General features: G+C 60.4%; 3 protein-coding genes across 4 annotated transcripts; 2 read left to right on the top strand and 1 right to left on the bottom strand.

Moving 5' to 3' along the window:
• Positions 1-1,094: 1,094 nt before the first annotated feature.
• On the top strand, positions 1,095-10,440 carry VSIG8 (V-set and immunoglobulin domain containing 8). The gene is made up of 8 exons (XM_054518214.1): positions 1,095-1,143; positions 3,191-3,366; positions 5,835-6,033; positions 6,867-6,902; positions 7,701-7,868; positions 8,667-8,789; positions 9,095-9,248; positions 10,109-10,440. Exons 1-8 carry the CDS (start codon positions 1,095-1,097, stop codon positions 10,278-10,280), a joined length of 1,077 nt encoding a protein of 358 aa, XP_054374189.1. The 3' UTR covers positions 10,281-10,440.
• Positions 10,441-12,535: 2,095 nt separating this feature from the next.
• On the top strand, positions 12,536-16,439 carry CFAP126 (cilia and flagella associated protein 126). The gene is made up of 5 exons (XM_036404863.2): positions 12,536-12,631; positions 12,825-12,887; positions 13,428-13,505; positions 14,394-14,564; positions 16,050-16,439. Exons 1-5 carry the CDS (start codon positions 12,536-12,538, stop codon positions 16,302-16,304), a joined length of 663 nt encoding a protein of 220 aa, XP_036260756.1. The 3' UTR covers positions 16,305-16,439.
• A 941-nt stretch (positions 16,440-17,380) lies between these two features.
• SDHC (succinate dehydrogenase complex subunit C) lies at positions 17,381-25,993 on the bottom strand. Of its 2 annotated transcripts, none has more exons than XM_036404874.1 (6): positions 25,953-25,993; positions 25,366-25,422; positions 24,094-24,195; positions 22,158-22,219; positions 21,121-21,219; positions 17,381-18,819 (listed from the first exon to the last, which is right to left on the bottom strand). In XM_036404874.1, exons 1-6 carry the CDS (start codon positions 25,970-25,972, stop codon positions 18,599-18,601), a joined length of 561 nt encoding a protein of 186 aa, XP_036260767.1. In that variant the 5' UTR covers positions 25,973-25,993; the 3' UTR covers positions 17,381-18,598. The 2 variants fall into 2 exon arrangements, with proteins under 2 accessions (XP_036260767.1, XP_036260768.1); XM_036404875.2 differs by having other exon boundaries at positions 18,626-18,819; positions 21,121-21,284; positions 25,953-25,991.
• Positions 25,994-27,629: the final 1,636 nt, after the last annotated feature.

Raw genomic sequence — 27,629 nt, 5'->3', positions numbered from 1 at the left:
CCATCCCTGCCATGTCCCTGTCCCAACTTCTCCATCCATTCCTGTGTCCCTGTCCCATCTCCTCCATCCCTGCCACTGTCCCTGTCCCCAAGGGTTCCATCCTGTGCCATTTGTCACTATCCCATCTCCTCCATCCCTGCCATGTCCCAACTTCTCCATCCATTCCTGTGTCCCTGTTGTCACCTCCCTGTCCCCCACACTTCATCCACCGCTGTGGCTCTGTCCCATCTCCTCCATCCCTGCGATTGTCCTTGTCCCCATGGGTGCCATCCAGTGCCACGTGTCCCTGTCCCCATGGGTGCCATCCAGTGCCACGTGTCCCTGTCCCATCTCCTCCATCCCTATGATTGTCCTTGTCCCCAACGCTTCCATCCAGTGCCATGCGTCCCTGTCCCATCTCCTCCATCCCTGCCATGTCCCTGTCCCCCTGCCCGTGTCCCTGTCCCTGCCATGTCTCTGTCCCCCTGCCCGTGTCCCTGTCCCCCTGCCCGTGTCCCTGTCCCTGCCATGTCCCTGTCCCCCTGCCCGTGTCCCTGTCCCTGCCCGTGTCCCTGTCCCCCTGCCCGTGTCCCTGTCCCCCTGCCCGTGTCCCTGTCCCCCTGCCCGTGTCCCTGTCCCTGCCATGTCCCTGTCCCCGTGGTCCCGTGGGTGCCCGCGCTGCCCGCAGGGGCCGGTCCGGAGGAGGGACCCGCAGCCCTTGAGCCCCGCTCCAGCCACACCTTTAATCCCTCCGAGTCCCGCTGCGAGCCCAGAACCCTCCGGGGACCGAGCTGCCACCTCTGTCCCCCTGTCCCCCCGGTGTCCCCCCGGTGTCCCCCCGGTGTCCCCGCGGTGTCCCCTCGGTGTCCGGCCGGGGTCCGGCGGGCCGGGCGCTCCCTAATTAGGGGGTAGGAGCGGAGCAGGGCGGCAGCCACGCACAGCTCGGAGCCACTCACTCATCCCGCAGGAATCCTCCCCACGGGGAGGAGCGGCCCCGGCCCAGCGCCTAAAAGGGCCCCGCACGGGCCGGCTGCTCTCGGAGCCTTCCTGCACCTTCCTCCTCCTCCTCCTCCTCCTCCTCCTCCTCCTCCTCCCTGCTGCTGCTGCGCGGCGCCATGGCAGGGCACGGCGCCAGCCTGCTCCTGCTGCTCGGGATGCTGCCAGGTAGGACCGGGCACCGGGCACGGACGGGGTGTGCGAGCACCGGGGCGGAGCGAGGGACGCGCACCTGGGCACACCTGGGCACACCTGGGCACACCTGGGCACACCTCGGGCTCCTGGCACACCTGTGGCTCTGGCACACCTGGGGCACCTGGGCACACCTGGGCACACCTGGGCACACCTGGGCACACCTCGGGCTCCTGTCACACCTGTGGCTCTGGCACACCTGGGGCTCCTGGGCACACCTGGGCACACCTCGGGCTCCTGTCACACCTGGGGTTCCTGGCACACCTGGGGCACCTGGGCACACCTGGGGCTCCCGGGCACACCTGGGGCACACCTCGGGCTCCTGTCACACCTGTGGCTCTGGCACACCTGGGGTTCCTGGCACACCTGGGGCACCTGGGCACACCTGTGACCTCCACCAGGGTCCTGTGCTGGTTTTTGGGGTTGCAGGTATGGGGTCAGGACCTGCCACGTGTGGGGTTTTGGTGCTGCCAGGTGTGGGGTTTTTGGGGTTGAAGGTGAGGGAGTTTTGGGGCTGTAGGTGTGGGGTCAGGACCTGCCAGGTGTGGGGTTTTGGTGCTGCCAGGTGTGGGGTTTTGAGGCTGCAGGTGTGACATTTTTGGGGCTGTAGGTGTGGGGTTTTTGGGGCTGCCAGGTGTGGGGTTAAGAGCTGCAGCTGTGGGGTCTTTGGTGCTTCCAGGTGTGGCATCTTTGAGGCTGCAGGTGTGGGGTTTTTGGGGCTGCAGGTGTGGGGTTTTTAGGGCAGCAGCTGTGGGGTCAGGACCTGCCAGGTGTGGGGTTTTTGGGGCTGCAGGTGTGGGGTCAGGAGCTGCCAGGTGTGGGGTTTTTGGGGCTGCAGGTGTGGGGTCAGGACCTGCCAGGTGTGGGGTTTTTGGGGCCGCCAGGTGTGTCAGGGCACAGATTTAGGGTGCCGTGGGTCCCTGTGCTGCAGGTGTGGGGTCAGGGGTGTCGGGGCACAGGTTTGGGGTCCCTGTGCCCCATCCCTGCTCTGTGTGGGTCAGGAGCTGCAGGTGTGGGGTGCTCTGGTTGTCATTTCGGGGGTGGCAGTGCCATTTCTGGATGTGACAATGCCATTTTTGGGGTGACAGTGACATTTCGGGGGTGGCAGTGCCATTTCTGGATGTGACAATGCCATTTTTGGGGTGACAGTGACATTTCGGGGGTGACAGTGCCATTTCGGGGGTGCCAGTGCCATTTCTGGATGTGGCACCGCCGTTTTGGGGGTCAAAGTGCTGCTTTGGGGGGTGACAGTGCCATTTTGGAAGGTCACGATGCCATTCCTGGATGTGACAGTGCCATTTTGGGGGTGACAGTGCCATTTCAAGGGTGACAGTGCCATTTTCTGGATGTGACAGTGCCATTTTGGGGGTGACAGTGACATTTCGGGGGTGACAGTGCCATTTCAAGGGTGACAGTGCCATTTTCTGGATGTCACAGTGCCATTTCTGGGGGTGACAGTGCCATTTGGGGGCTGTGACAGTGCCATTTTGGGAGGTCACAGTGCCATTTTGGGGGGGACTATGTTGTTTAAGGGGGTGACAGTGTCATTTCTGGGGGTCACAGTGACATTTGGAGGGGTCACAGTGCCACTTCTGGGGGTGACAATGCCATTTCGAGGGGTGACAGTGCCATTTCGAGGGGTGACAGTGCCACTTCTGGGTGTGACAATGCCATTTCGAGGGGTGACAGTGCCATTTTGAGGGGTGACAGTGCCATTTTGAGGGGTGACAGTGCCATTTCGAGGGGTCACAGTGCCACTTCTGGGGGTGACAATGCCATTTTGGGGTGCGGCAGTGCCGTGCCAGTGTGTGACGGTGCCACGCCGGGGTCTGACAGTGCCATTTCTGGGGGTGACAGTGCCATTTGGAGGGGTCACAGTGCCACGCCGGGGTCTGACAATGCCATTTCGGGGGGTTAACCACGTCATTTTGAGGGGTGGCAACGCCATTTTTGGGGGTGTGACAGTGCCACGCCGGGTGCGCCGGTGCCGTGCCAGGCTGTGACGGTGCCATTGTGTCCCCAGCTCTCCTGGTGGCCGTCAGGATCAACGGCAAGGGCCGCGAGGTTCTGTACCTGGCCAAGGGCGACTCGGTCAAGCTGGGCTGTCCGTATGTCCTGGAGCCCGAGGACAACGGACCCCAGGGCGTGGGGATCGAGTGGATCCAGATCAGCCCCGAGAGAACCAGCCCCGAGAACGTGGTGAGGAGAGCGGGGGGCTCGGGGGGCTCGGGGGGAGCTCGGCTGAGAGGGGAGGGACAGGCGGGACAGTGGGGAGGGACAGGGAGGGATGGGGAGGGACAGAGGGGGACAGAGGGGGACAGGGAGGGACAGGGAGGGACAGGCAGGACAAACAGAGAACAGAGAGGGACAAAGGGGGACAGAGAGGGACAGGTGGGATGGAGAGGGACAGACAGGACAGACAGGGGACAGGCAGGGACAGGAGGGACAGAGGGGACAGGAGGGACAGGGACAGACGGGTGGGACAGGAGGGACAGACAGGACCGGGAACGTTGGAAAGGGCAGGGAAGGACGAGGCAGGGTCTGGACGTGCTGGGCAAGACAGGGACAGGAAGGGACAGGAGGGACAGGAGGGACAGGAGGGACAAGGAGGGACAGAGGGGACAGAGAGGGACAGGAGGGACAGGAAGGGACATGCTGGGATGGGATCAGATGGAGCCCGGCCGAGCAGGCAGGGACAGACAGGGACAGGACAGACAGATGTGGCAGGGCAGGGACGGAGCAGGCAGGGTCTGGAACGATGAAGCAGGACAGGCTGGGAGGGGACGGGATCCATGGGCTGGGGCCCAGCTGAGCAGGCAGGGACAGGCAGGACAGGGACAGGGACAGGCAGGACAGGGACAGGCAGGACAGGGACAGGGACAGGCAGGACAGGGACAGGGACAGGCAGGGACAGGCAGGACAGGGACAGGGACAGGCAGGACAGGGACAGGGACAGGCAGGACAGGGAAGGTCTGGACAGGGTCTGGAAATGCTGGGCAGAGAAACACCAGGCAGGGACAGGCAGGGACAGGCCAGAGGGACAGGCCAGAGGGACAGGCAGGACAGGCAGGACAGGCTGGACAAGCAGGGACAGGCCAGAGGGACAGGCAGGACAGGCAGGACAGGCTGGACAAGCAGGGACAGGCCAGAGGGACAGGCAGGGACAGGCAGGGACAGGCCAGAGGGACAGGCAGGGACAGGCAGGGAAGGTCTGGCAGCGTCTGGGAAGGACCAGACAGGGCTGGGCTGGGCTGGAGCCCAGCCAGGAATGCAGGGACAGGCAGGGACAGGCACAGGCAGGGACAGGCAGGGACAGGCACAGGCAGGGACACAGGGGACAGGCAGGGACAGGGACAGGCAGGGACAGGCAGGGACAGGCAGGGACACAGGGGACAGGCAGGGACAGCAGGGACAGGGACAGGCAGGGACAGGCAGGGACAGGCAGGGACACAGGGGACAGGAAAGGACCAGACAGGCACAGGAGGGGACACAGAGATGCGAGGAGGGCACAGAAGCCCCAGGACAGACAGGACAGGGAAGGATGAGCAGGGAGAGGCAGGAACAGGCAGGCCCAGAGCTGAGCCTAACTCTAACCCAAGCCTAACCTTAACTGAGCCTAATCCTCACCTAAACTCAACCCAAACCCTCATTCTAGCCCAAACCAAACTCTAATCCCAAATCCCACCCTCTGCACCCAACCTTAATCTAATCCAAACCCTACCCAAACCCAACCCAAGCCCAAACCCAACCCTAACCCTAATGAACCTTAACCCTAACCTAAACCCAACCCAAACACTAATCCTAACCAACCTAAACCCAACCCAAACCAACCCAAACAAACCCAAACCAAACCCAAACCTAAACCCAAACCCAAACCCAAACTCAACCCCAAGCCCAAACCCAAACCAATCTTAACCAACCCTAACTCAACCTACTCCAAACTCAACTTAAACCAAACCTTAACTCAACCCTAACCTAAACCCAACCCAACCCCTGATCCTAACCAACCTTAACCAATCCCAAACCCAATCCCAAACCCAACCCAAACCCAACCCAAACCAACCCAAACCCAACCCAAACTCAACCCAAACCCAAACCCAACCCAACCCAACCTAAACCCAAACCAAACCCAAACCTAAACCCAAACCCAAGCCCAAACCCAAACCAACCTTAACCAACCCTAACTCAACCTACTCAAAACTCAACTTAAACTAAACCTTAACTCAACCCTAACCTAAACCCAACCCAACCCCTGATCCTAACCAACCCAAACCCAACCCCAACCCAAACCCAAACCCAACCCCAAACCCAACCCCAAACCCAACCCAAACCAACTTTAACCCAACACAAACCCAAACCAAACCCAACCTTAACTCAGCCCTAACCTAAACCCAACCCAACCCCTGATCCTAACCAACCTTAACCAACCTAAACCCAACCCCAAACCCAACCCAAACCCAACCCAAACCCAAACCAAACCCAACCCAAACTCAACCCAAACCCGTCCAACTTTAACCCAACCCAAACCCAACCCAAACCCAACCCAAACTCAACCCAATCCCAAACCCAACCCAACCGAACCCCAAACCCAAACTCACCCCCACACGCCACCAGCCCCGCGCCTCCCAGGCCGCGCTGACGCTGTCCCCGTGTCCCCGTGTCCCCAGTTCCTGTCCTACCAGGACCACCACGTGAACTACGGCAGCTCGGGGCTGCAGGACCGCGTGGCCTTCGTGCAGACGGACCCGGGCCAGCGCGACGCCTCCATCCGCGTGGCCGACCTGCAGGAGAGCGACACCGGCACCTACCAGTGCCGCGTCAAGAAGAACACGGTGGCCGTGCACGAGGTCATTGTCACCGTGCAAGGTGAGAGAGCACCCTCTGCGCCACCCGTGTGTGGCCCCGCTGTGGCCCCGGTGTCGCCTGTCCCCCTCCCCGCCCCGCGTCAAGGTGGCCTTGGTTCCTTGTGGTCGCGCTTCTCTGTTGGTGGCACTGGCAGTGTCACCTGTGCCCCTTTCATGTGGCACTGGCAGTGTCACCTGTCCCACACCCAAGTGCCCTTCCTGGCTGGCCCCTGGTGGCCCCGGCAGTGTCACCTGTGCCCCTTTCATGTGGCACTGGCAGTGTCACCTGTCCCACACCCAAGTGCCCTTCCTGGCTGGCCCCTGGTGGCCCCGGCAGTGTCACCTGTGCCCCTTTCATGTGGCACTGACAGTGTCACCTGTCCCATTCCCAAGTACCCTTCCTGGCTGGCCCCTGGTGGCCCTGGCAGTGTCACCTGTGCCCTCTCATGTGGCACTGACAGTGTCCTCTGTCCCACGCCCAAGTCCCCTTCCTGGCTGGCCCCTGGTGGCCCTGGCAGTGTCACCTGTGCCTCTTTCATGTGGCACTGGCAGTGTCACCTGTCCCACACCCAAGTGCCCTTCCTGGCTGGCCCCTGGTGGCCCTGGCAGTGTCACCTGTGCCCCTCTCATGTGGCACTGACAGTGTCACCTGTGCCCCTTTCATGTGGCACTGACAGTGTCCTCTGTCCCACGCCCAAGTCCCCTTCCTGGCTGGCCCCTGGTGGCCCTGGCAGTGTCACCTGTGCCCCTTTCATGTGGCCTCCAGTGTCACCTGTGCCCTCTCATGTGGCACTGACAGTGTCCCTCTCATGTGGCCTTTGGTGGCCCTGACAATGTCCCCTGTCCCCCATCCAGGTGGCCCTGACAGTGCCCCGTGTCCCCCCGCCCCAGGTGACTCCTGTCCCCTCACACTCCCGGGTGTCCCCTCTCCCGGGTGGCCCCTGGTGACTCCGATGGTGTCCCCCTGAGTGGCCCCGGCAGTGTCCCCTGTCCCCCCCGTCCATCCCTGTCCCCTTCCTGCATGTCCCCCATCCCTCCCTTGTCCCCTGCTCCCCAGGCTGTCGCTGCCGGTGTCCTTGTCCCCCTCCCGTGTGTCACTGTCCCCTGGGCTGTCCCTGACTGTGTCGTGATGTCCCTGCCGGTGTCACCGTGTCCCCTGAGCTGTCCCCTGCAGTGTGGTGGTGTCCCCTGCCAGTGTCCCTGTGTCCCCTCCGGTGTCCCCGTGTCCCCTGGGCTGTCCCCTCTGCCGTCCTGGTGTCCCCTGACATGTTCCTGTGTCCCCTGGGCTGCCCCCTACCTGTGTCCCCATGTCCCCTGTCCCTGTCCCGGTGTCCCCTGTCCCTGTCCCGGTGTCCCCTGACGTGTCGCGTGTCCCCTGGGCTGTCCCCGCCCCTGTCACGGTGTCCCCCGCCGCTATCCCCGTGTCCCCTGTCTCTGTCCCCGTGTCCCCTGTCCCGGTGTCCCCTGACGTGTCGCGTGTCCCCTGGGCTGTCCCCGCCCCTGTCACGGTGTCCCCCGCCGCTATCCCCGTGTCCCCTGCCCCTGTCCCGTTGTCCCCGAGTCTCCTGGGCTGTCCCCCGCTGCTGTCCCGGTGTCCTCTGCCGGTGTCCCGCTGTCCCCTGAGCTATCCTGGTGTCCCCTGACGCGTCCGCGTGTCCGTGTGTCCCCTGACGTGTCCGTGTGTCCCAGCAGAGAAGCCGGCGGCCCCGCAGTGCTGGAGCGAGGGGGAGCTGATCGAGGGGGGGTCGGTGCTGCTGCGCTGCTTCAGCCGGGGGGGCACCGCGCCCCTCTCCTACCAATGGGCAAAGCTGGCCGAGGGCTACGGCGGGGGGCGCCTGCCCGCGGGCACCCTGCAAGGTGGGTCTGGGGGCACCGAGGTGGGTCTGGGGGCACCGAGGGGCACAAAGGGCATTTGGGGGGGATTTGGGGCGATCTGGGGGTGTCGCTGCCCGCAGGTACCCTGCAAGGTGGGTCTGGGGGCTCAGGAGGGCACCAAGGGCATTTGGGGGGATCTGGGGGTGTCCCTGTGCTCGGGTACCCTGCAAGCTGGGTCTGGGGGCACAGGGGGGCATTTGTGGGGGTTTTAGGGGGTCTCTACCTGTGGGCACCCTGCGAGGTGGGTCTGGGGGGTTCAGGTGGGTCTGGGGGGTTCAGGGGGGGCTTTGGGGGTGTCTCTGCCCGCGGGCACCTTGCCAGGGCTCGGGGGGGCCCTGGCTGGGGGTGCACGGGGTGGGGAGGGGGGGTCGGTGTGTCCGTGTCTGTGTGTCCATGTCCGTCTGTCTGTCCGTGTCCATTTGTCCATGTCTGTGTGTCCATGTCCGTGTGTCCGTGTCCCTGTGACCCTGTCCCTCTGTCTTTGGGTGTGTCCCTGTCCCCATGTCCATGTCCCTCTGTCTGTCCATGTCTGTGTGTCCCTGTGTGTCCCCGTGTCCCTGTGTCCCTGTGTGTCCCTGTGTCTGTCCATGTCCCCGTGTCTGTCCATGTCCCTGTGTCCCTGTGTCTGTCCATGTCCCTGTGTCTGTCCATGTCCCCGTGTCCCTGTGTCCCTGTGCCTGTCCATGTCCCTGTGTCTGTCCGTGTCCCCGTGTCCCCTCCCTCCCTCTCCGGGAGGCCGCGGGTGACACCGAGGTGACGGTGCCACCCGCGCTGTCCCAGGCCGTGCCCCCGGTGACCTCCTGATCCGCAGCGTGACCGTCGCCCACGCTGGCACCTACCAGTGCCGTGTCACCAACCGCGTGGGCTACTCGGTGTGCCAGCTGAACCTGAGCCCGGGGCCCCGTGAGTGACATTGGGGACATCACTGGGGACACTGGGGACATCATTGGGGACATTGGGGACATTGGGGTGTGCCAGCTGAACCTGAGCCCGAGGCCCCGTGAGTGACACTGGGGACACTGGGAGTGACACAGGGTGGCACCGGGATGTCTCAGGTGCCAGGGTGTCCCAAGGGTGGCCCCGGGGTGGCACCAGGGATGGCTCTGGATGGCACCTGGGTGTCCCTGGGTGTCCCTGTGTGGCACCATGGTGTCCCTGGGTGTCCCTGGGTGTCCCTGTGTGGCCCGGGCAGGGGCTGGCAGTGACAGGCTGTGTCCCCGTGCCAGGCGGGCGCCAGGCTGGCATCATCGTGGGCTCCATCCTGGGCTCCCTGCTCCTCCTCAGCCTCCTGGGGCTGCTCATCTGGGCACTGATCGCCCGCTACCAGCGCAAGGAGTGCCAGCGCGCCTGCAGCGACTGCCGGTGGGTGCCGGGGCGTGGCACGGGGGGCACGGGGTGGCACTGGGCTCTGCTGGGCACCAGTGAGTGGCACTGGGCTCCACTGGGCTCTACTGGGCTCTACTGGGCTCTACTGGGCACCAGTGACTGGCACTGGGCTCCACTGGGCTCTACTGGGCTCTGCTGGGCACCAGTGAGTGGCACAGGGCACTGAGGGACACCAATGGGTGTCACCAAGCTCGGGTGGGTGGCACAGGGCATTGAGGGTCACCAATGAGTGCCACCAGGCACAGGGGGTGGCACAGGGCACCGATGGTCACCAAGGGGTGACACCAGGCACAGAGGTGTGGCACAGGGCACTGAGGGACACCCAGGGGTGCCAATGGGTGTCACCAAGCAGGGGTGGGTGGCACAGGACACTGAGGGACACCCAGGGGTGCCACAAACACACGGGGGGGGTGGCACAGGGCACTGATGGTCACCAAGGGGTGACACCAGGCACAGAGGGGTGGCACAGGACACTGATGGTGACCCAGGGGTGTCACCAAGCTCGGGTGGGTGGCACAGGGCACTGATGGTCACCAAGGGGTGACACCAGGCAGAGGAGGGTGGCACAGGGCACTGAGGGACACCAATGAGTGCCACCAGGCACAGAGGGGTGGCACAGGGCACCGAGGGACACCCAGGGGTGCCCATGGGTGTCACCAAGCAGGGGTGGGTGGCACAGGGCACTGATGGTCACCCAGAGGTGCCAATGGGGTGTCACCAGCCCCAGCCGAGTGCCACCATCCACCGAGGGCGGTGCCAAACCCCCCCGTCCCCCCGTCCCCGAGTGCCACCCGTCCCCCGGGCGGTGCCACCTGACGATGTCGCCGCGCCCGCAGGAGCAGCACGGGGGGCACCATGCCCCGGCCCTGCGCCGCCTGCGCCCACCACTCGTACTCCCCGCACGGCATCAGCTACATGCAGTGCCAGCACGGCGACAGCGACGAGCGCGCGGCCGCGCTGCTCTGCAACGACGGCATGCGACACCAGGTCACCTGTCCCGCGCTGTGACACCGCGGCGACAGCGACAGCGGCACGGAGAGCGACGGACAGAGCGACGGACAGAGCAGAGCCACGCGGAGAGCCGGCCCGGCAAAGCGACGGCAGGAGCGGCTCCCGAAGCCCGAAAAAACCTTAAAAAGCGCTAAAAAAAATCCTACAAAACTTCTTCGGAAAAGCCATAAAATCTTACAAAATCCCACAGAATTCCATATAAAATATTTCAAAACTCCCCCAAAAAAATTCCTGTCCTGGAGCTCCCTCGCGGGGTCAGGGACAGGGACAGGGAGAGCCCACCCGACAAAGCGACGGCAGGAGCGGCTCCCGAAGCCCGAAAAAAACCTTAAAAAGCGCTAAAAAATCCTACAAAATTTATTCAGAAAATCTTACAAAATCCCACAGAATTCCATATAAAATATTTCAAAAATCCCCCCAAAAAAATTCCTGTCCTGGAGCTCCCTCACGGGGACAGGGAGAGCCCGCCCGACAAAGCGACGGCAGGAGCGGCCCCTGAAGCCCAAAAAAACCTTAAAAAGCTTCAAAATTCCTATAAAATCGTTCAAAATCCTACAAAATCCCACAGAATTCCTCCCAACATTCCATAAAATCTTCAAAAATCCCCAAAAATTCCTGTCCTGGAGCTCCCTCACGGGGACAGGGAGAGCCCGCCCGACAAAGCGACGGCAGGAGCGGCTCCCGAAGCCCGAAAAAAACCCTAAAAAGCGCTAAAAAAATCCTACAAAATTTCTTCGGAAAAGCCATAAAATCTTACAAAATCCCACAAAATTTCCCATAAATTCCACAAAATCCCTCAAAATCCCCAAAATTTCCTGTCCTGGAGCTCCCTCGCGGGGCCGCCACAGGGACGGGGACAGAAAGAGCTGGTCTGACAAAGTGACGGCTCCCGAAGCCAAAAAAACCCTAAAAAGCTTCAAATTCCGACAAAATATCTTCCGAAAAGCCATAAAAGCTTACAAAACCCCACAGAATTTCACACAAATTCTATAAAATCTTCAAAATCTCACAAAATTCCTGTCCCGGAGCTCCCTCTCGGGGCCACCGCGGCGACAGCGACAGCGAGAGCCCGCCCGACAGAGTGACGGCAGGAGCGGCTCCCGAAGCCGAAAAAAACCCCAAAAAAAGCTTCAAAATTCCTATAAAATCGTTCAAAATCCCACAAAATCCCACAGAATTCCTCCCAGAATTCCATCAAATCTTTCAAAACCCCACAAAATTCCTTTCCTGGAGCTCCCTCGCGGGGCCGCCACGGGGACGGGGACGGCGAGAGCCGCCCGGACAAAGCGACGGCAGGAGCGGCTCCCGAAGCGGAAAAAAACCCCAAAAAAGCTTCAAAACCCCACAAAATGCCCCCAAAATCCCCTCCTCGCACCCCCGCTCGGCTCTCCCCTGGTTTTGTTGCTTTATTTTGGGGTTTGACCCCTTTTTTTATGCCCCCCCCATTCCCAGTCCCCACTCCCAGTTCCCAGTTCCCATTCCCAGTCCCCATTCCCAGTTCCCATTCCCATTCCCATTCCCAGTTCCCAGTTCCCATTCCCATTCCCCATTCCCAGTTCCCAGTCCCCATTCCCAGTTCTCCCAGTCCCCCGTCTCAGCCCCCCCACGGTGTCATTGTCACCCTCTGTCCCCGCCCGGCCCCAAAAGTGGCCCCGCCCCCGCTTTTGGGATTTTTTGGGGGTTTTTTTTTGGGCGGCCGGTTCAGAACGGAGCCAAAGGAAAACGAACCCAAAACCAGGAAAAAAAAGGAAAAAAAAAAAAAGGAAAAAGAAAAAAACGGAAATGGAATAAAATTGAGAGAATTGAGATGGGAGTGGCGTGACGGGGGACAGAGGGGACAGGGGAAGGGGCAGGGGATGGGGACAGAAATGGCGAAAGGGATGGGGACAAGGATGGGGACAGAGGAGGGGACAGAGGGGACGGGGACAGAGGGGACAGGAGGGGACAAACCGAGCAGGACGCTCCAAGCCAAGGATGCCCGGAGGTGACATTCGTGTCCCCAAGCCGCCCCTCTCAGCGGCCGGAGGTGGCTTCTGTCCCCTCCCCCGGGGGACACGGGGCTGAGGGGACACGGGGGTGGGGCGGGGAACAGGGGACGTGTCCCTGTCCCCTGCTGTCCTTATTCCCTGTCCCTTCGTGTCCCTGTCCCCATCTCTGTCCCTGTCCCCTCCTGTCCCCATCCCTGCCCTGAGACCCGCCCCGTGTGGGGCGGAGCCATCGAGGGCGTGGTCACAGACCGGGCGTGGCGCGCGATGATGACGTACCTGGCCCCGCCCCTCTGCGAGGCCCGTAACGGTCGCCAGGGGGCGCGCGCGGCCGTTGCCGGGCAACGCAACATGGCGGGGCAGGTGGGGGGGGGCGGGAAATGGGGAAAAAAGGGGAAAAAAAGGGGAAAAAAAGGGGGAAAAAAGGGGAAAAATGGGGGAAACGAGGCGGGAAAAGGGGGAGGAAAGGGAGGGAAAGGGGAAAAGGGGGGGACAGGAGGTCCAGGGGTGGCGGGGGGGGGGGTCCCGGCTCTGAGCGGCCCCTCCCCTTCCCCAGTACGAGGACGCCTTCAGCCCCCCCCGGCTGCAGAGCTGGACCGTGCCCCGCCCCCCCCCGAAGGTACCCCCCGAGCTCGGCCTTGACCCCCCCCCGACCCCCCTGATCGGGACCCCCAGACCCCTCCCAGATGTGGCCTGGACCCTTGGGCCCCTCCTCAACTCCAGCCCAGCCCCCCCCGGAGCCCTCTGAGACCCCCAAACCCCCTCCAAGGACCCCCCAGGACCCCCCCAAACCCCCTCCAAGGACCCCCCCAAACCCCATCCCCAGGACCCCCAAACCTCATCCCAAGACCCCCAGACTCCTCCCGGGGTCACCAGGCCCCTCCGGCCCAGGTCTGGTCCCCCCAAATCCCGTCCCAGGACCCCCAAACCCCTTCCCAGGACCCCCAAATCCCTCCCAGGACCACCAGGACCCCCCCCAACCCAGTGCTGATCTCCCCCAAAACCTCATCCCAGGACCCCCAAACCTCACCCCAATACCCCCAAATCCCTTCCCAGGACCCCCAAACCCCTCCCAGGACCCCCAAACCCCTCCCAGCCCCCACCAGCCCCCCCATGGGGGTTGGGGTTGCTGACCCCCCCCAACCCAACCCCCCCCCAGCTGCCCACCCCTCGCCCCCCCACCCCGTTCATCGCCGACGATCGGGGGCACCTCCTGCCGCACGTGCCGCGATCCAAGGTGAGCCCGGGGCACTTTTGGGGTCACCCCTCGATCCTGGGGCAGTTTTGGGGTCTCCCCCCGCTCCCGGGACAGTTTTGGGGTCCCCCTCCCCGCTTCTGGGGCAGTTTTGGGGTCCCCTTCCCGCATCCGGGGCAGTTTTAGGGTCCCCCCTTTGCTCCCGGAGCCTCGGGGCAGTTTTGGGGGACACCGGGGCAGTTTTGGGGTCACCTCCTGGTCCCGGGGCAGCTTTGGGGTCCTCTCCCATCCCGGGGGGACACCGGGGCAGTTTTGGGGTCCCTCCTATCCCGGGGCAGTTTTGGGGTCCCTCCTCGCTCCCGGGGCAGTTTTGGGGCCTCCCCCCTGTCCCGGGGCAGTTTTGGGGTCACCTCCTGGTCCTGGGGCAGGTTTGGGGTCCTCTCCCATCCCGGGGGGACACCAGAGCAGTTTTGGGGTCCCCCCTCGCTCCCGGCGCAGTTTTGGGGCCTCCCCCCTGTCCCGGGGCAGTTTTGGGGTCCCTCCTCGCTCCCGGGGCAGTTTTGGGGTCCCTCCTCGCTCCCGGCGCAGTTTTGGGGCCTCCCCCCTGTCCCGGGGCAGTTTTGGGGTCCCTCCTCGCTCCCGGCGCAGTTTTGGGGTCTCTCCTCGCTCCCGGCGCAGTTTTGGGGTCCCCCCGCGCTCCCGGGGCAGTTTTGGGGTCCCTCCTCGCTCCCGGCGCAGTTTTGGGGTCTCCCCCCTGTCCCGGGGCAGTTTTGGGGTCCCCCCTCGCTCTCGGGGCAGTTTTGGGGTCCCCCCTCGCTCCCGGGGCAGTTTTGGGGTCCCCCCTCGCTCCCGGCGCAGTTTCAGCGTTTCCCCGCCCCGGTCTCGGGGGGGCCCCGGTGCCACCCCCGCCGTGCCCCGCCCCCCCCGCAGGTGTCGCCCTGGGGCACCTTCCTGGGCACGTGGGCGATGCCAGCGCGGATCCCCCCGGCCCGGCTGGACCGCAGCGCCCGCTCGCCCGGGGCCGCCCGGCGGCTGGAACGGGAACAGCCCCCGGCCCTGCAGAGAGCGTGCAACGGCATCAGGACACGCGTCACCGGCAAGGTGACACCCTGGGGACACAGCTGGGACATGGGGACACACGTGGGGACACACTTGGGGACAGCTGGGATACACGGGGACACAGCTGGGGACACAGCTGGGGACACAGCTGGGACATGGGGACACACCTGGGGACATGGGGACACACCTGGGACCTGGGGACACACCTGGGGACACACCTGGGACATGGGGACACAGCTGGGGACAGCTGGGTATAGACAGGGACAGCTGGGTACAGCCCCTGGCACTGCGGAGAGCCTGTGATGGCATCAGGACACGGGTCACCGGCAAGGTGACACCCTGGGGACACAGCTGGGGACACAGCTGGGACATGGGGACACACCTGGGGACACACACAGGGACAGCCCCCGGCCCTGCAGAGAGCCTGCAATGGCATCAGGACACGGGTCACTGGCAAGGTGACACCCTGGGGACACAGCTGGGACATGGGGACACACCTGGGGACACACCTGGGACATGGGGACACAATTTTGGGGCTGTTCCCATAAGGAGAGAGCTCCCAGTCCCCCCATTCCCTCCCAGTCTCTCCCAGTCCCTCCCAGTCCCTCCCATTCCCTCCCATTCCCTCCCAGTCCCTCCCATTCCCTCCCAGTCTCTCCCAGTCCCTCCCAGTCCCTCCCAGTCTCTCCCAGTCCCTCCCAGTCCCTCCCAGTCCCTCCCAGTTCCCCCAGTCCCTCCCAGTCTCTCCCAGTCCCTCCCAGTCCCTCCCATTCCCTCCCAGTCCCTCCCATTCCCTCCCAGTCCCTCCAAGTCTGTCCCAGTCCCTCCCAGTCCCCCCAGTCCCTCCCAGTCCCTCCAGTCTCTCCCAGTCCCTCCCAGTCCCTCCCAGTCTCTCCCAGTCCCCCCAGTCCCTCCCAGTCCCTCCCAGTCTCTCCCAGTCCCTCCCAGTCCCTCCCAGTCCCTCCCAGTTCCCCCAGTCCCTCCCAGTCTCTCCCAGTGCTCCCATTCCCTCCCAGTCCCCCCAGTCTCTCCCAGTCCCCCCATTCCCTCCCATTCCCTCCCAGTCTCTCCCAGTCCCTCCCAGTCCCTCCCAGTCTCTCCCAGTCCCTCCCAGTCTCTCCCAGTCCCCCCAGTCCCTCCCAGTCCTTCCCAGTCCCTCCCAGTCCCTCCCAGTCCCCCCAGTCTCTCCCAGTCTCTCCCAGTCCCTCCCAGTCCCTCCCAGTCTCTCCCAGTCCCTCCCATTCCCAGTCCCTCCCAGTCTCTCCCAGTCCCTCCCAGTCCCTCCCAGTCCCTCCCAGTCCCCCCCAGTCCCCCCAGTCCCTCCCAGTCCCCCCCAGTCCCCCCAGTCCCTCCCAGTCCCTCCCAGTCCCTCCCAGTCCCCCCAGTCTCTCCCAGTCCCTCCCAGTCCCTCCCAGTCCCTCCCAGTCCCTCCCAGTCCCCCCAGTCCCTCCCCCCTTTTCAGGGGTCCCCACCCCATTTCCCCTCCCTGGGGACCCCCCTGACCCCCCCTGTCCCTCCCTCCCACAGCTGCAGGAACCCTGGGACACAGAACCTTCTGGAAAGGACCAGGGGGGTCCCAGCGGGGGCTCCCCCCACCCTGAGCCCCCAAAACCTGGGGACAACCCTGAGGGGGGATCCTGTCCCCAAAATGTCCCTGGAGAGGGGCCCTGTCCCCAAAATGTCCCTGGAGAGGGGCCCTGTCCCCAAAATGTCCCTGGGGAAGGACCCCCCTGTCCCCTCAGTCCCTATTTGGGGGGTCCCTGTCCCCAAAATCCCTCCTGAGCCCCTGGAGGTGGCTCTGCTGTCATTGTCCCCTCCCCTGGGGACAATCCCCGTCCCCAAATGCCACCTTTCCCCCTCCTTTTTGGGGTCTGGACCCCCCCAAAAAAGGGGAAATAAAGGCTGGGAAATGCAGGAAATCCTTGGAATGAACCCAAATCTGTTTGGGGTTTAGGGTTTGGCCTTGCTCCTTCCTCTTCCTCCTCCTCTTCCTCCTCCCTGGTCCCAGGGGAGGATTCTTAATTAGGAAATTAATTGGGGATGGGATCAAACCACCCACACCTCACTCCTGCCACCCCAAAAAATCCTGGATTTTCCCCCAAAAATTCCTGGATTTTCCTCAAAACAATCCTGGTTTTCCCCAAAAAAATCCTGGATTTTGCCCCCAAAAAAATCCTGGATTTTCCTCAAAAAAAATCCTGGATTTTCCTCAAAAAAATCCTGGATTTTCCTCAAAAAAATCCTGGATTTTCCTCAAAAAAATCCTGGATTTTCCTCAAAAAAATCCTGGATTTTCCTCAAAAATCCTGGATTTTTCCCCCCCCAAAAAAATCCTGGATTTCCCCCCAAAAATCCTGGATTTTCCCAGCAGGATCCCTCCCCAGCACAAAGCTGGGGCAGGAACTCGGGATGGGGTGGGGACCCCCTTTGCAAAGGTTAAAAACCCCCAAAACCCCTTTGCAAAGGTTAAAAATCCCATAAATCCGACCCCAAACCCCCTTTGCAAAGGTTAAAAATCCCCAAAACCCCTTTGCAAAGGTTAAAAATCCCCTAAATCCGACCCCAAAACCCCTTTACAAAGGTTAAAAATCCCATAAATCCGACCCCAAAACCCCTTTGCAAAGGTTGAAAATCCCATAAATCCGACCCCAAAACCCCTTTGCAAAGGTTAAAAATCCCCAAACCCCTTTGCAAAGGTTAAAAATCCCCTAAATCCAACCCCAAACCCCCCAGGCTCATCCCTGCTCCTCCAGGAACTGCAAATTTTGGGGTTTTTCCCACGTTTTTCCTACACTGGGCTCCTCTGGGGAGCAGCAATTCCCCAAATCCCGGGTGAGGGACAGGGAGGGACACGGGGCTGGAGGATCAGAGCTGCTTTATTTTATTCCCCAGGGGACAGGTGACAACACCTGGGTGACAACGCCTGGGTGACAACGCCTGGGTGACAACGCCTGGGGTGACAAACCCCTCCCCACCACCAAACCAGGACGTTCCCACTGGCAGGAGGCTCCAAAATTGGGGTTTTTTCCCCCCAAAAATGGGCTGAATCATGGAATTCCCACAGGGCTGAGGTCCCTGAGGGGTGACAGGGGGGTGGCAGGGGGGTGGCACCGAGATGTCACCTGTCACCCACCCCTGTAGGGCACTGCTCCCCACTGGGAAGAAGCTCCAAAATTGGGGTTTTTCCCCCCAAAATGGGCTGAATCATGGGATTCCCACAGGGTTGAGGTCCCCAAGTGGTGGCAGCAGGGTGACAGGGGGATGGCAGGGGGGTGGCACCGAGATGTCACCTGTCACCCACCCCTGTAGGGCGCTGCCTCCCCACTGGGAAGAAGCTCCAAAATTGGGGTTTTTCCCCCAAAAATGGGCTGAATCATGGAATTCCCATGGGATCCAGGACTGCGAGTGGTGGCAGGGGGGTGGCACCGAGATGTCACCTGTCACCCACCCCTGTAGGGCGCTGCTCCCCACTGGCAGGAAGCTCCAAAATTGGGGTTTTTCCCCCCAAAATGGGCTGAATCATGGAATTCCCATGGGATCCAGGACCCTGAGTGGTGGCAGGGGGGTGGCACCAAGATGTCACCTGTCACCCACCCCTGTAGGGCGCTGCTTCCCACTGGGAAGAAACTCCAAAATTGGGATTTTTCCCCCAAAAATGGGCTGAATCATGGAATTCCTACAGGGCTGAGGTCCCTGAGTGGTGGCAGGGGGGTGGCACTGAGATATCACCTGTCACCCACCCCTATAGGGCGCTGCTTCCCACTGGGAAGAAGCTCCAAAATTGGGATTTTCCCCCCAAAATGGGCTGAATCATGGAATTCCCATGGGATCCAGGACTGTGAGTGGTGGCAGCAGGGTGGCACCGAGATGTCACCTGTCACCCACCCCTGTAGGGCGCTGCCTCAATGGAGCTCCTTGTGCTGCCGCCTTCCCACCCCCCGGTGCCAATCCCACTCGTGGGGACACAGATCCCGCATTGTCCCGGCCTCGGGGACACGTGGGGACACCACGGGGACACCACGGGGACACCACGGGGACAGCGCTGCGGGCGGGGGGGGGGGGTGGGGCAGCTCTGCTCATCCCGGGATTTCGGGCAGGGGGAGGGAGGGGAGGGGAGGGGAGGGGAGGGAGGGGCGGTGCCGCCCGCCCGGGATTCCCGGGATTCCCGGGATTCGGGGCCGCCCCGGGGCTCTCAGAGCGCCGCCAGCGCGGCCGAGGACAGCACGGTCAGCGCCAGCACCAGCAGCCCCGACTGCGTCACCTGCGGCAGCTTCAGCCCCTTGCCGAGGTCCCAGGCCTGCGGGGACACGGGGGGACAGCGGTGTCACATTGTCCCCGCGACGGGGGGACCTTCCCTCAGTGTCCCCTGTTCCCACTGCCCTCCCTGCTCCCCGTTCCCAGCTCCTTTTTCACATTTTCTCTCCCCCTTTTTGCCATTTCTTCTCCCCTTCCCTGTCCCTTCTCCCCTTTTTCCCATCCCCTCTCCCCTTTCCCATCCCTTCTCCCCATTCCCAGCCCCTTTTTCCCATTTTCTCTCCCCTTCTCCCCCTTCCCTGTCCCCTTTCTCCTTTCCCATCCCTTTTCCCAATTCTTCTTCCCTTTCCCATCCCCTTTTTCCTGCCTTTTTTCCCATTCCCTCTCCCCTTTCTCATCCCCCTTTTCCCATCCCCTCTCCCATCCCCTTTTTCCATTTCCTCTCCCCATTCCCATCCCTTCTCCCCCTTCCCCATTCCCATCCTCTTTTTCCCAATTCCTCTCCCCCTTTCCATCCCCTTTTTCCCATCCCCTCTCCCCTTTCCTTTCCCACTTTTATCCCAGTTTTCCCACTCCCTTTTATCCCAGTTCCCGCTCCCTTCCCATTCCCCCTTTCCAGCCCTTCTCCCCTCATTCCATCCCCTCTCCATACTCCCATTCCCATTATTCCCCTTCCCCATTTTCCATTCCCACCCCCTCCCAAATTCCCATTTATTCCCATCATTCCCACTCTTCCCATTCCCATTATTCCCATTCCCACCCCTCTCCCAAATTCCCATTTATTCCCATCATTCCCATTATTTTCATTCCCACCCCTCTCCCCATCCCCATTATCCCCATTCCCATTATTCCCATCATTCCCACTTTCCCCATTCCCATCGTTCCCACTATTCCCAACATTCCCATAATGTGGAAAACCCTGAGCCCCCCAAACCCCAGAGGCCGCTCTGGGGTCGATCCCTCCCTGGGAATTCCAGGGATCCAGAATTCCCAAAATCCCCAAACCCCAGCCCTGGAGCACTCCCAGCCCTCCCTGGGAATTCCAGGGATCCAGAATTCCCCAAATCCCCAAACCCCAGCCCTGGAGCACTCCCAGCCCTCCCTGGGAATTCCAGGGATCCAGAATTCCCAAAATCCCCAAACCCCCACATTCCCAGTTCCACACTGGGAGCACTGGGATGGGCTCCCATAAAGCCCCTCCAGCCATTCCCAACCTTTTGTGCCATTCCCAAAATTCCTCCCCGATCCCAGGGACCCGGGTGGGGGGGACACCCTGGTGCCACCCCATTGTCACCTGCTGTCCCCAAAAGGACATTCCAGGTGCACAATTCCCAGTTCCACACTGGGATCATCCCATAAAACTCCTCCCAAAATTTTTATGCAATTCCCAAAATTCCTCCCCGATCCCAGGGACCCGGTTGGGGGGGACACCCCAGTGCCACCCCCATTGTCACCTGCTGTCCCCAAAAGGATCCTGGGGACATTCCAGGTGCAAAGCTCCCAGTTCCACACTGGGATCATCCCATAAAACTCCTCCCAAAATTTTTATGCAATTCCCAAAATTCCTCCCGGATCTCAGGGACCCGGGTGGGGGGGACATCCCGGTGCCACCCCATTGTCACCTGCTGTCCCCAAAAGGACATTCCAGGTGCACAATTCCCAGTTCTACACTGGGATCATCCCATAAAACTCCTCCCAAAATTTTTGTGCTGTTCCCAAAATTCCTCCCCGATCCCAGGGACCCAGGTGGGGGGGACACTGCAGTGCCACCCCCATTGTCACCTGCTGTCCCCTAAAGGGCTCTTGGGGACATTCCAGGACATTCCAGGTGCACAATTCCCAGTTCCACACTGGAATTGGCTCCCATAAAACTCCTCCCAAAATTTTTGTGCTGTTCCCAAAATTCCTCCCCGATCCCAGGGACCCGGGTGGGGGGAACACCCCGGTGCCACCCCATTGTCACCTGCTGTCCCCAAAAGGATCCTGGGGACATTCCAGGTGCACAATTCCCAGTTCCACACTGGGATCATCCCATAAAACCCCTCCCAAAATTTTTGTGCCGTTCCCAAAATTCCTCCCGGATCTCAGGGACCCGGCTGGGGGGGACACCCCGGTGCCACCCCATTGTCACCTGCTGTCCCCTAAAGGATCCTGGGGACATTCCAGGTGCAAAGCTCCCAGTTCCACACTGGAATTGGCTCCCATAAAACCCCTCCCAACATTTTTGTGCCATTCCCAAAATTCCTCCCCAATCTCAGGGACCCGGGTGGGGGGGACACTGCAGTGCCACCCCACTGTCACCTGCTGTCCCCTAAAGGACACTGCAGGTGCCCGGGGCCCTCACCAGGTGGCGGACGCCGTTCCAGGTGTGGTAGCACAGGGGCAGGGCCAGCAGGAACTTGGCCGAGCAGACGAGGGCGGGGCCCAGGCTCAGCGCCCGCACCTGAGCCAGGTAATGGGGAAAGTGCTCAGGGAGCAGCAGGGCGGCCACCGAGAACAGGGACACACCTGGGGGACAGCAGGGACACACGTGTCAGGGACAGGGACACACCTAGGGGGGACAGCAGGGACACACCTGGGGACAGCAGGGACACACCTGGGGGGGACAGCAGGGACACATGTGTCAGGGACACACCTGGGGGGGACAGGGACACACCTGGGGAACAGGGACACACCTGGGGGGGGACAGCAGGGACACACGTGTCAGGGACAGGGACACACCTGGGGGGGACAGGGACACACGTGTCAGGGACAGGGACACACCTGGGGACAGCAGGGATACACCTGGGGGGGACAGGGACACACGTGTCAGGGACAGGGACACACCTGGGGACAGCAGGGACACACGTGTCAGGGACAGGGACACACCTGGGGGGGACAGGGATCCACCTGGGGACAAGGATACACCTGGGATGGGGACAATGATACACCTGGGGACAGGGACAGGGATACACCTGGGGACATCAGGGATCCACCTGGGATGGGGACAGGAATAAACCTGGAATGGGGGACAGGGATACACCCGGGATGGGGACAGGGATACACCTGGGGACATCAAGGATCCACCTGGGGACAGGGACAGGGATACACCTGGGATGGGGACAAGGATACACCTGGGGACAGGGACAGGGATCCACCTGGGACAGGGATAAACCTGTCAGGGACACACCTGGGGACAGCAGGGATACAGCTGGAATGGGGACAAGGATACACCTGGGGACAGGGATAAACCTGGAGACATCAAGGATACAACCTGGGATGGGGACACCAGGGACACACCCGGGATGGGGACAGGGATAAACCTGGGATGGGGACAAGGATCCACCTGGGGACACCAGGGACACACCCGGGATGGGGACAGGGTCCCCAGGTGCCACCCACCGAGGCTGAGGGCGACGCCGGTGCCGCGGTGGCTGATGGACATGGCCATGGGCAGCGACCACCTGCAACGGGAACGGGGCGGCCTCAGCCCAAACCCACAGCAACGGGGCCTGGGGGGAATCTGGGGGGGATTGGGGGCATTCTGGGGGGTCCTGGGGTGAATTTTGGGGATTCCAGGGGGTCCTGGGGTGGATTTGGGAGATTCCAGGGGGTCCTGGGGTGGATTTGGAGTGACCTGAGGTGAATTTGGGGGGAATTTTGGGGATTCTGGGGGGTCCTGGGGTGAATTTGGGGCATTTTGGGGCGCCCTGGGATGAATTTGGGGCATTTTGGGGTGCCCTGGCGTGAATCTGGGAGATTTAGAGGGGTCTTGGAGTGAATTTGGGGTGGCCTGAGGCGAATTTGGGGGGAATTTGGGAGATTCCGGGAGGTCCTGGGGTGAATTTGGGGGATTTAGAGGGGTCCTGGAGTGAATTTGGGGCATTTTGGGGGTCCTGGAGTGAATTTGGGGTGGCCTGAGGTGAATTTGGGGGCAATTTTGGGGATTCTGGGGGGTCTTGGGGTGAATTTGGGGCATTTTGGGGTGCCCTGGGGTGAATTTTGGGGATTCCAGGGGGTCCTGGCATGAATTTGGGGTGGCCTGAGGTGAATTTGGGGGCAATTTTGGGGATTCTGGGGGGTCCTGGGTTGAATTTAGGGGGTCCTGGGTTGAACTTGGGCTGGATTTGCACTTCCTGGGCTGATTTAGGGGTTTCCAGGGTGATTTTGGGGTTCCCTGCCTGGTTTTAGGGTGATTTTGGGGTTCCCTATCTGTTTTAGGGTGCTTTGGGGGCAGTTTGGGGGTTCCCTGCCTGGTTTTGGGGTGGTTTGGGGGTTCCTTGGCTGTTTTAGGGCAGTTGTGAGGTTCCCTGGCTGGTGTTTTTTGGGTTATTTGGGGTGGTTTGGGGGTGATTTCAGGGTTCCTTGTTTGCTTTAGGGGTGTTTTGGGGCAGTTTTGGGGTCCCCAGCTGGTTTTGGGAGCAGTTTTGGGGTCCCCAGCTGGGTTTAGGGCAGTTTTGGGGTCCCCAGATGGGTTTGGGGCAGTTTTGGGGCGGTTTTAGGGTGATTTTGAGGTTTTCTGGTGGGGTTTTGGAGCTGTTTTAAGGCAGTTTTGGGGTCCCCAGCTGGGTTTGGGGCAGTTTTGGGGTCTCCAGCTGGGTTTGGGGCAGTTTTGGGGTCTCCAGCTGGGTTTGGGGGCAGTTTTGGGGTCTCCAGCTGGGTTTGGGGGTCCCCAGCTGGTTTTGGGGGCAGTTTTGGGGTCTCCAGCTGGGTTTGGGGGCAGTTTTGGGGTCCCCAGCTGGGTTTGGGGCAGTTTTGGGGTCCCCAGCTGGGTTTGGGGCAGTCTTGGGGTCTCCAGCTGGGTTTGGGGCAGTTTTGGGGCGGTTTTAGGGTGATTTTGAGGTTCTCTGGTGGGGTTTTGGAGCTGTTTTAAGGCAGTTTTAGGGTCCCCAGCTGGTTTTGGGGTTTCCAGCTGGGTTTGGGGCAGTTTTGGGGCGGTTTTAGGGTGATTTTGAGGTTCTCTGGTGGGGTTTTGGAGCTGTTTTAAGGCAGTTTTGGGGTCCCCAGCTGGGTTTAGGGCAGTTTTGGGGTCCCCAGCTGGGTTTGGGGCAGCTTTAGGGTCCCCAGCTGGGTTTGGGGGCAGTTTTGGGGTCTCCAGCTGGGTTTGGGAGCAGTTTTGGGGTCCCCAGCTGGGTTTGGGGGCAGTTTTGGGGTCCCCAGCTGGGTTTAGGGCAGTTTTGGGGCAGTTTTAGGGTGATTTTGAGGTTCTCTGGTGGGGTTTTGGAGCTGTTTTAAGGCAGTTTTAGGGTCCCCAGCTGGTTTTGGGGTCCCCAGCTGGGTTTGGGAGCAGTTTTGGGGTCCCCAGCTGGGTTGGGGGCAGTTTTGGGGTGTCCCTCACTTGTAGATGCTGACGTGGGGGGACAGGGGCCGCCCCGAGCGCTCGTTCCTCTCCCAGAACCTCCTCATCTCCTCCCGGGCCGTGGTGGCCATGGGGACAGCCCTGGGGACAGGGACAGGGGCTGAGCCCGACCCCAAAAACACCCTAAACCCATCCCAAAAAAAACCCTAAACCCCAAAAATAAACCACCCTAAACCCATCCCAAAAGAAACCCTAAATCCACCCTAAACCCCCCCAAAAATACCCCTAAATCCACCCTGAACCGCCCCCAAAATAACCCTAAATCTACCCCAAAAACACCCCTAAACCCATCCCAAAAAAAGCCCTAAATCCACCCTAAACCCCCCCAAAAAAAACCCCTAAATCTACCCCAAAACAACTCCTAAACCCATCCTAAAAAAAACCCCTAAACCCATCCGAAACCCCAAAAATAAACCACCCTAAACCCATCCCAAAACAACCCCTAAGCCCATCCCAAAAAAAAAACCCTAAATCCATCCTAAACCCCCCCAAAAAAAACCCCTAAATCTACCCCAAAACAACCCCTAAACCCATCCAAAAAAAACTCCAAAAACCCTAAACCCATCCCAAAAAAAAAACCCTAAATCCACCCTAAACCCCCCCAAAAAAACCCCTAAATCTACCCCAAAACAACCCTAAACCCATCCTAAAAAAACCCCTAAACCCACCCTAAACCCCCCCAAAAATACCCCTAAATCCACCCTGAACCGCCCCCAAAAAAACCCTAAATCTACCCCAAAAACACCCCTAAACCCATCCCAAAAAAAAACCCTAAATCCACCCTGAACCCCCCCCAAAAAACCCTAAATCTACCCCAAATCAACCCCTAAACCCATCCCCAAAAAAACCCAAAAACCCTAAACCCATCCCAAAAAAAAAACCTAAATCCATCCTAAACCCCCCCAAAAAAACCCCTAAATCTACCCCAAAAACACCCCTAAACCCATCCCAAAAAAACCCCTAAATCCACCCTAACCCCCCCCCCAAAAAAACCCTAAATCTACCCCAAATCAATCCCTAAACCCATCCCCAAAAAAACCCAAAAACCCTAAACCCATCTCAAAAAAAAACCCTAAATCCATCCTAAACCCCCCCAAAAAAAAACCCTAAATCTACCCTAAACCCCCCCCAAACAACCCCTAAATCTACCCCAAAACAACCCCTAAACCCATCCCAAAAAAAAACCCTAAACCCACCCCAAAAAAACCCTAAATCCACCCCAGTCCCTCCCAGTCCCTCCCAGTCTCTCACTGGTGCAGGGTGGGGCCGGGCCCCAGCCGGGCCAGGAGGCAGCGCCGCCCCAAACCCCTGGAAAAGAGAGAAAAATGGGGAAAAAATGGGAAAAAAATGGGAAAACTGAGGGGAAAACAATGGGGGGGAAATGGGAATAAAAGGGAAAAATACTTAAAAACTTGGGGGGGGAAAAAGGGAATAAATGGGAACAACGGGAAATGGGACTGGGAATGTTCAGGATGCCCTGGAAAAGAGCGGGAAATAGGGGAAAATGGGGAAAACTGGGGGGGAAAAGGAGAAAAAATGGGGGGAAAATGGGACACAGAGGGTGACACGGGGGTGACACTGAGGGGACACGGAGGGGACACGGAGGGGACACGGAGGGGACACTGAGGGGACACGGAGGGGACACGGAGGGGACACGGAGGGGACACGGAGGGGACCCGGGACGGTCCTGCCGCAGTTCGGGGCTGGCCCGGCCCCGCGGCTCCCGGGCCAGAACCGAGAAATCGCCTCAGGCCGGGCCCGCCCCCGCCCCCGGTGTCCCCTCGGTGTCCCCAATGTCCCCCAGTGTCCCCCGGCCTGTCCCGGGCCCTCGGAGTCACCTCAGAGCCAGCGCCGCCATCTTGGAACCGCCGCGCCGGAAGTGGCCGTGACGCAGTTCCGGTTCCGGGAATGGGCGGGGATCGACAACCGATATCGGTTATTGGTATCGGTATTGATATCGGCATTGATATCTGTACTGGGATCGAGAACTGGTATCGGTTATTGGTATCGGTCAGTGGGATCGATAACCGATATCGGTTATTGGTATCGGTCACTGGTATCGGTCAGTGGCATCGATAACCAATATCGGTTATTGGTATCGGTTATTGGTATCGGTCACTGGTATCGGTCAGTGGCATCGATAACCGATATCGGTTATTGGTATCGGTCAGTGGGATCGATAACCGATATCGGTTATTGGTATCGGTTATTGGTATCGGTCACTGGTATCGGTCAGTGGCATCGATAACCAATATCGGTTATTGGTATCGGTCAGTGGGATCGATAACCGATATCGGTTATTGGTATCGGTTATTGGTATCGGTCACTGGTATCGGTCAGTGGCATCGATAACCAATATCGGTTATTGGTATCGGTCAGTGGGATCGATAACCGATATCGGTTATTGGTATCGGTCAGTGGGATCGATAACTGATATCGGTTATTGGTATCGGTTATTGGTATCGGTCACTGGTATCGGTCAGTGGCATCGATAACCAATATCGGTTATTGGTATCGGTATTGAAACTGGCATTGATATCGGTCATTGATACTGGTATTGATATTCGTAATGATATTGATATCAGTAGTGGGATCGATAACTGATATCGGTTATTGGTATCGGTCACTGATATTGGTCATTGATACTGGGTATTGATATTCGTAATGATATTGATATTGATATCGGTCCGTGGGATCGATAACCGATATCGGTTATTGATATCGGTATCAATACCGATCACTGGGATCGATAACTGATATCGGTATTGATATCGGTCACCGATATCAGTCAGTGGGATGGATAACTGATACCGGTCATTGATATCAGTATTGATATTGGTCATTGATATCGGTCACTGGGATCGATACCTGATATCAGATCCGTTATTGATCCCTGGGATTGATACCTGATCTCGGTCCTGTTATTGATCCCCGTTATCGATCTCCGTTATCAATCCCTTTATGGATCCCCATTATCGATCCCCGTTATCACCCCCCGGGCAATTCCCTCTTTGCAGTTTTTCCCCTAAAATCCCCCAAACCCCCCAAAATCCCCTAAAACCCCCTCGCCTTGCCCCACTACGAGCACCGTGTCCCCCCCATGTCCCCCAGTGTCCCCTGGCCCTCTCACTGTCCCCTCTATGCCCCCCCATGTCCCCTCCATGTCCCTCCATGTCCCCTCAGTGTCCCCCCCATGCCACACCCGTGTCCCCTCCATGTCCCCCGAGTGTCCCCTCCATATCCCCCCTCATGTCCCCCCTGCTGTCCCCCCCCATGTCCCCTCCACATTCCCCCCCATGTCCCCTCCCATGTCCCCCCCGTCCCCTCTCTGTACCCCCAATTCCCCCGTGTCCCCCCACCTTTGTCCCTGCTGTCCCCTCCGTGTCCCCTCCCCATCCCCCTGTGTCCCCCCATATCCCCCTCGTCCCCCCATGTGTCCCCCATGTCCCCCCGTGTCCCCCATGTCCCCCCTGTCCCCCCCATGTCACCCCCATTTCCCCCCTCTGTCCCCTCTC

This window comes from Molothrus ater, unplaced genomic scaffold, assembly GCF_012460135.2.
Source record: "Molothrus ater isolate BHLD 08-10-18 breed brown headed cowbird unplaced genomic scaffold, BPBGC_Mater_1.1 matUn_MA567, whole genome shotgun sequence".
Lineage (NCBI taxonomy): Eukaryota > Metazoa > Chordata > Aves > Passeriformes > Icteridae > Molothrus > Molothrus ater.
This window is presented reverse-complemented; position numbering and strand designations above follow the sequence as displayed.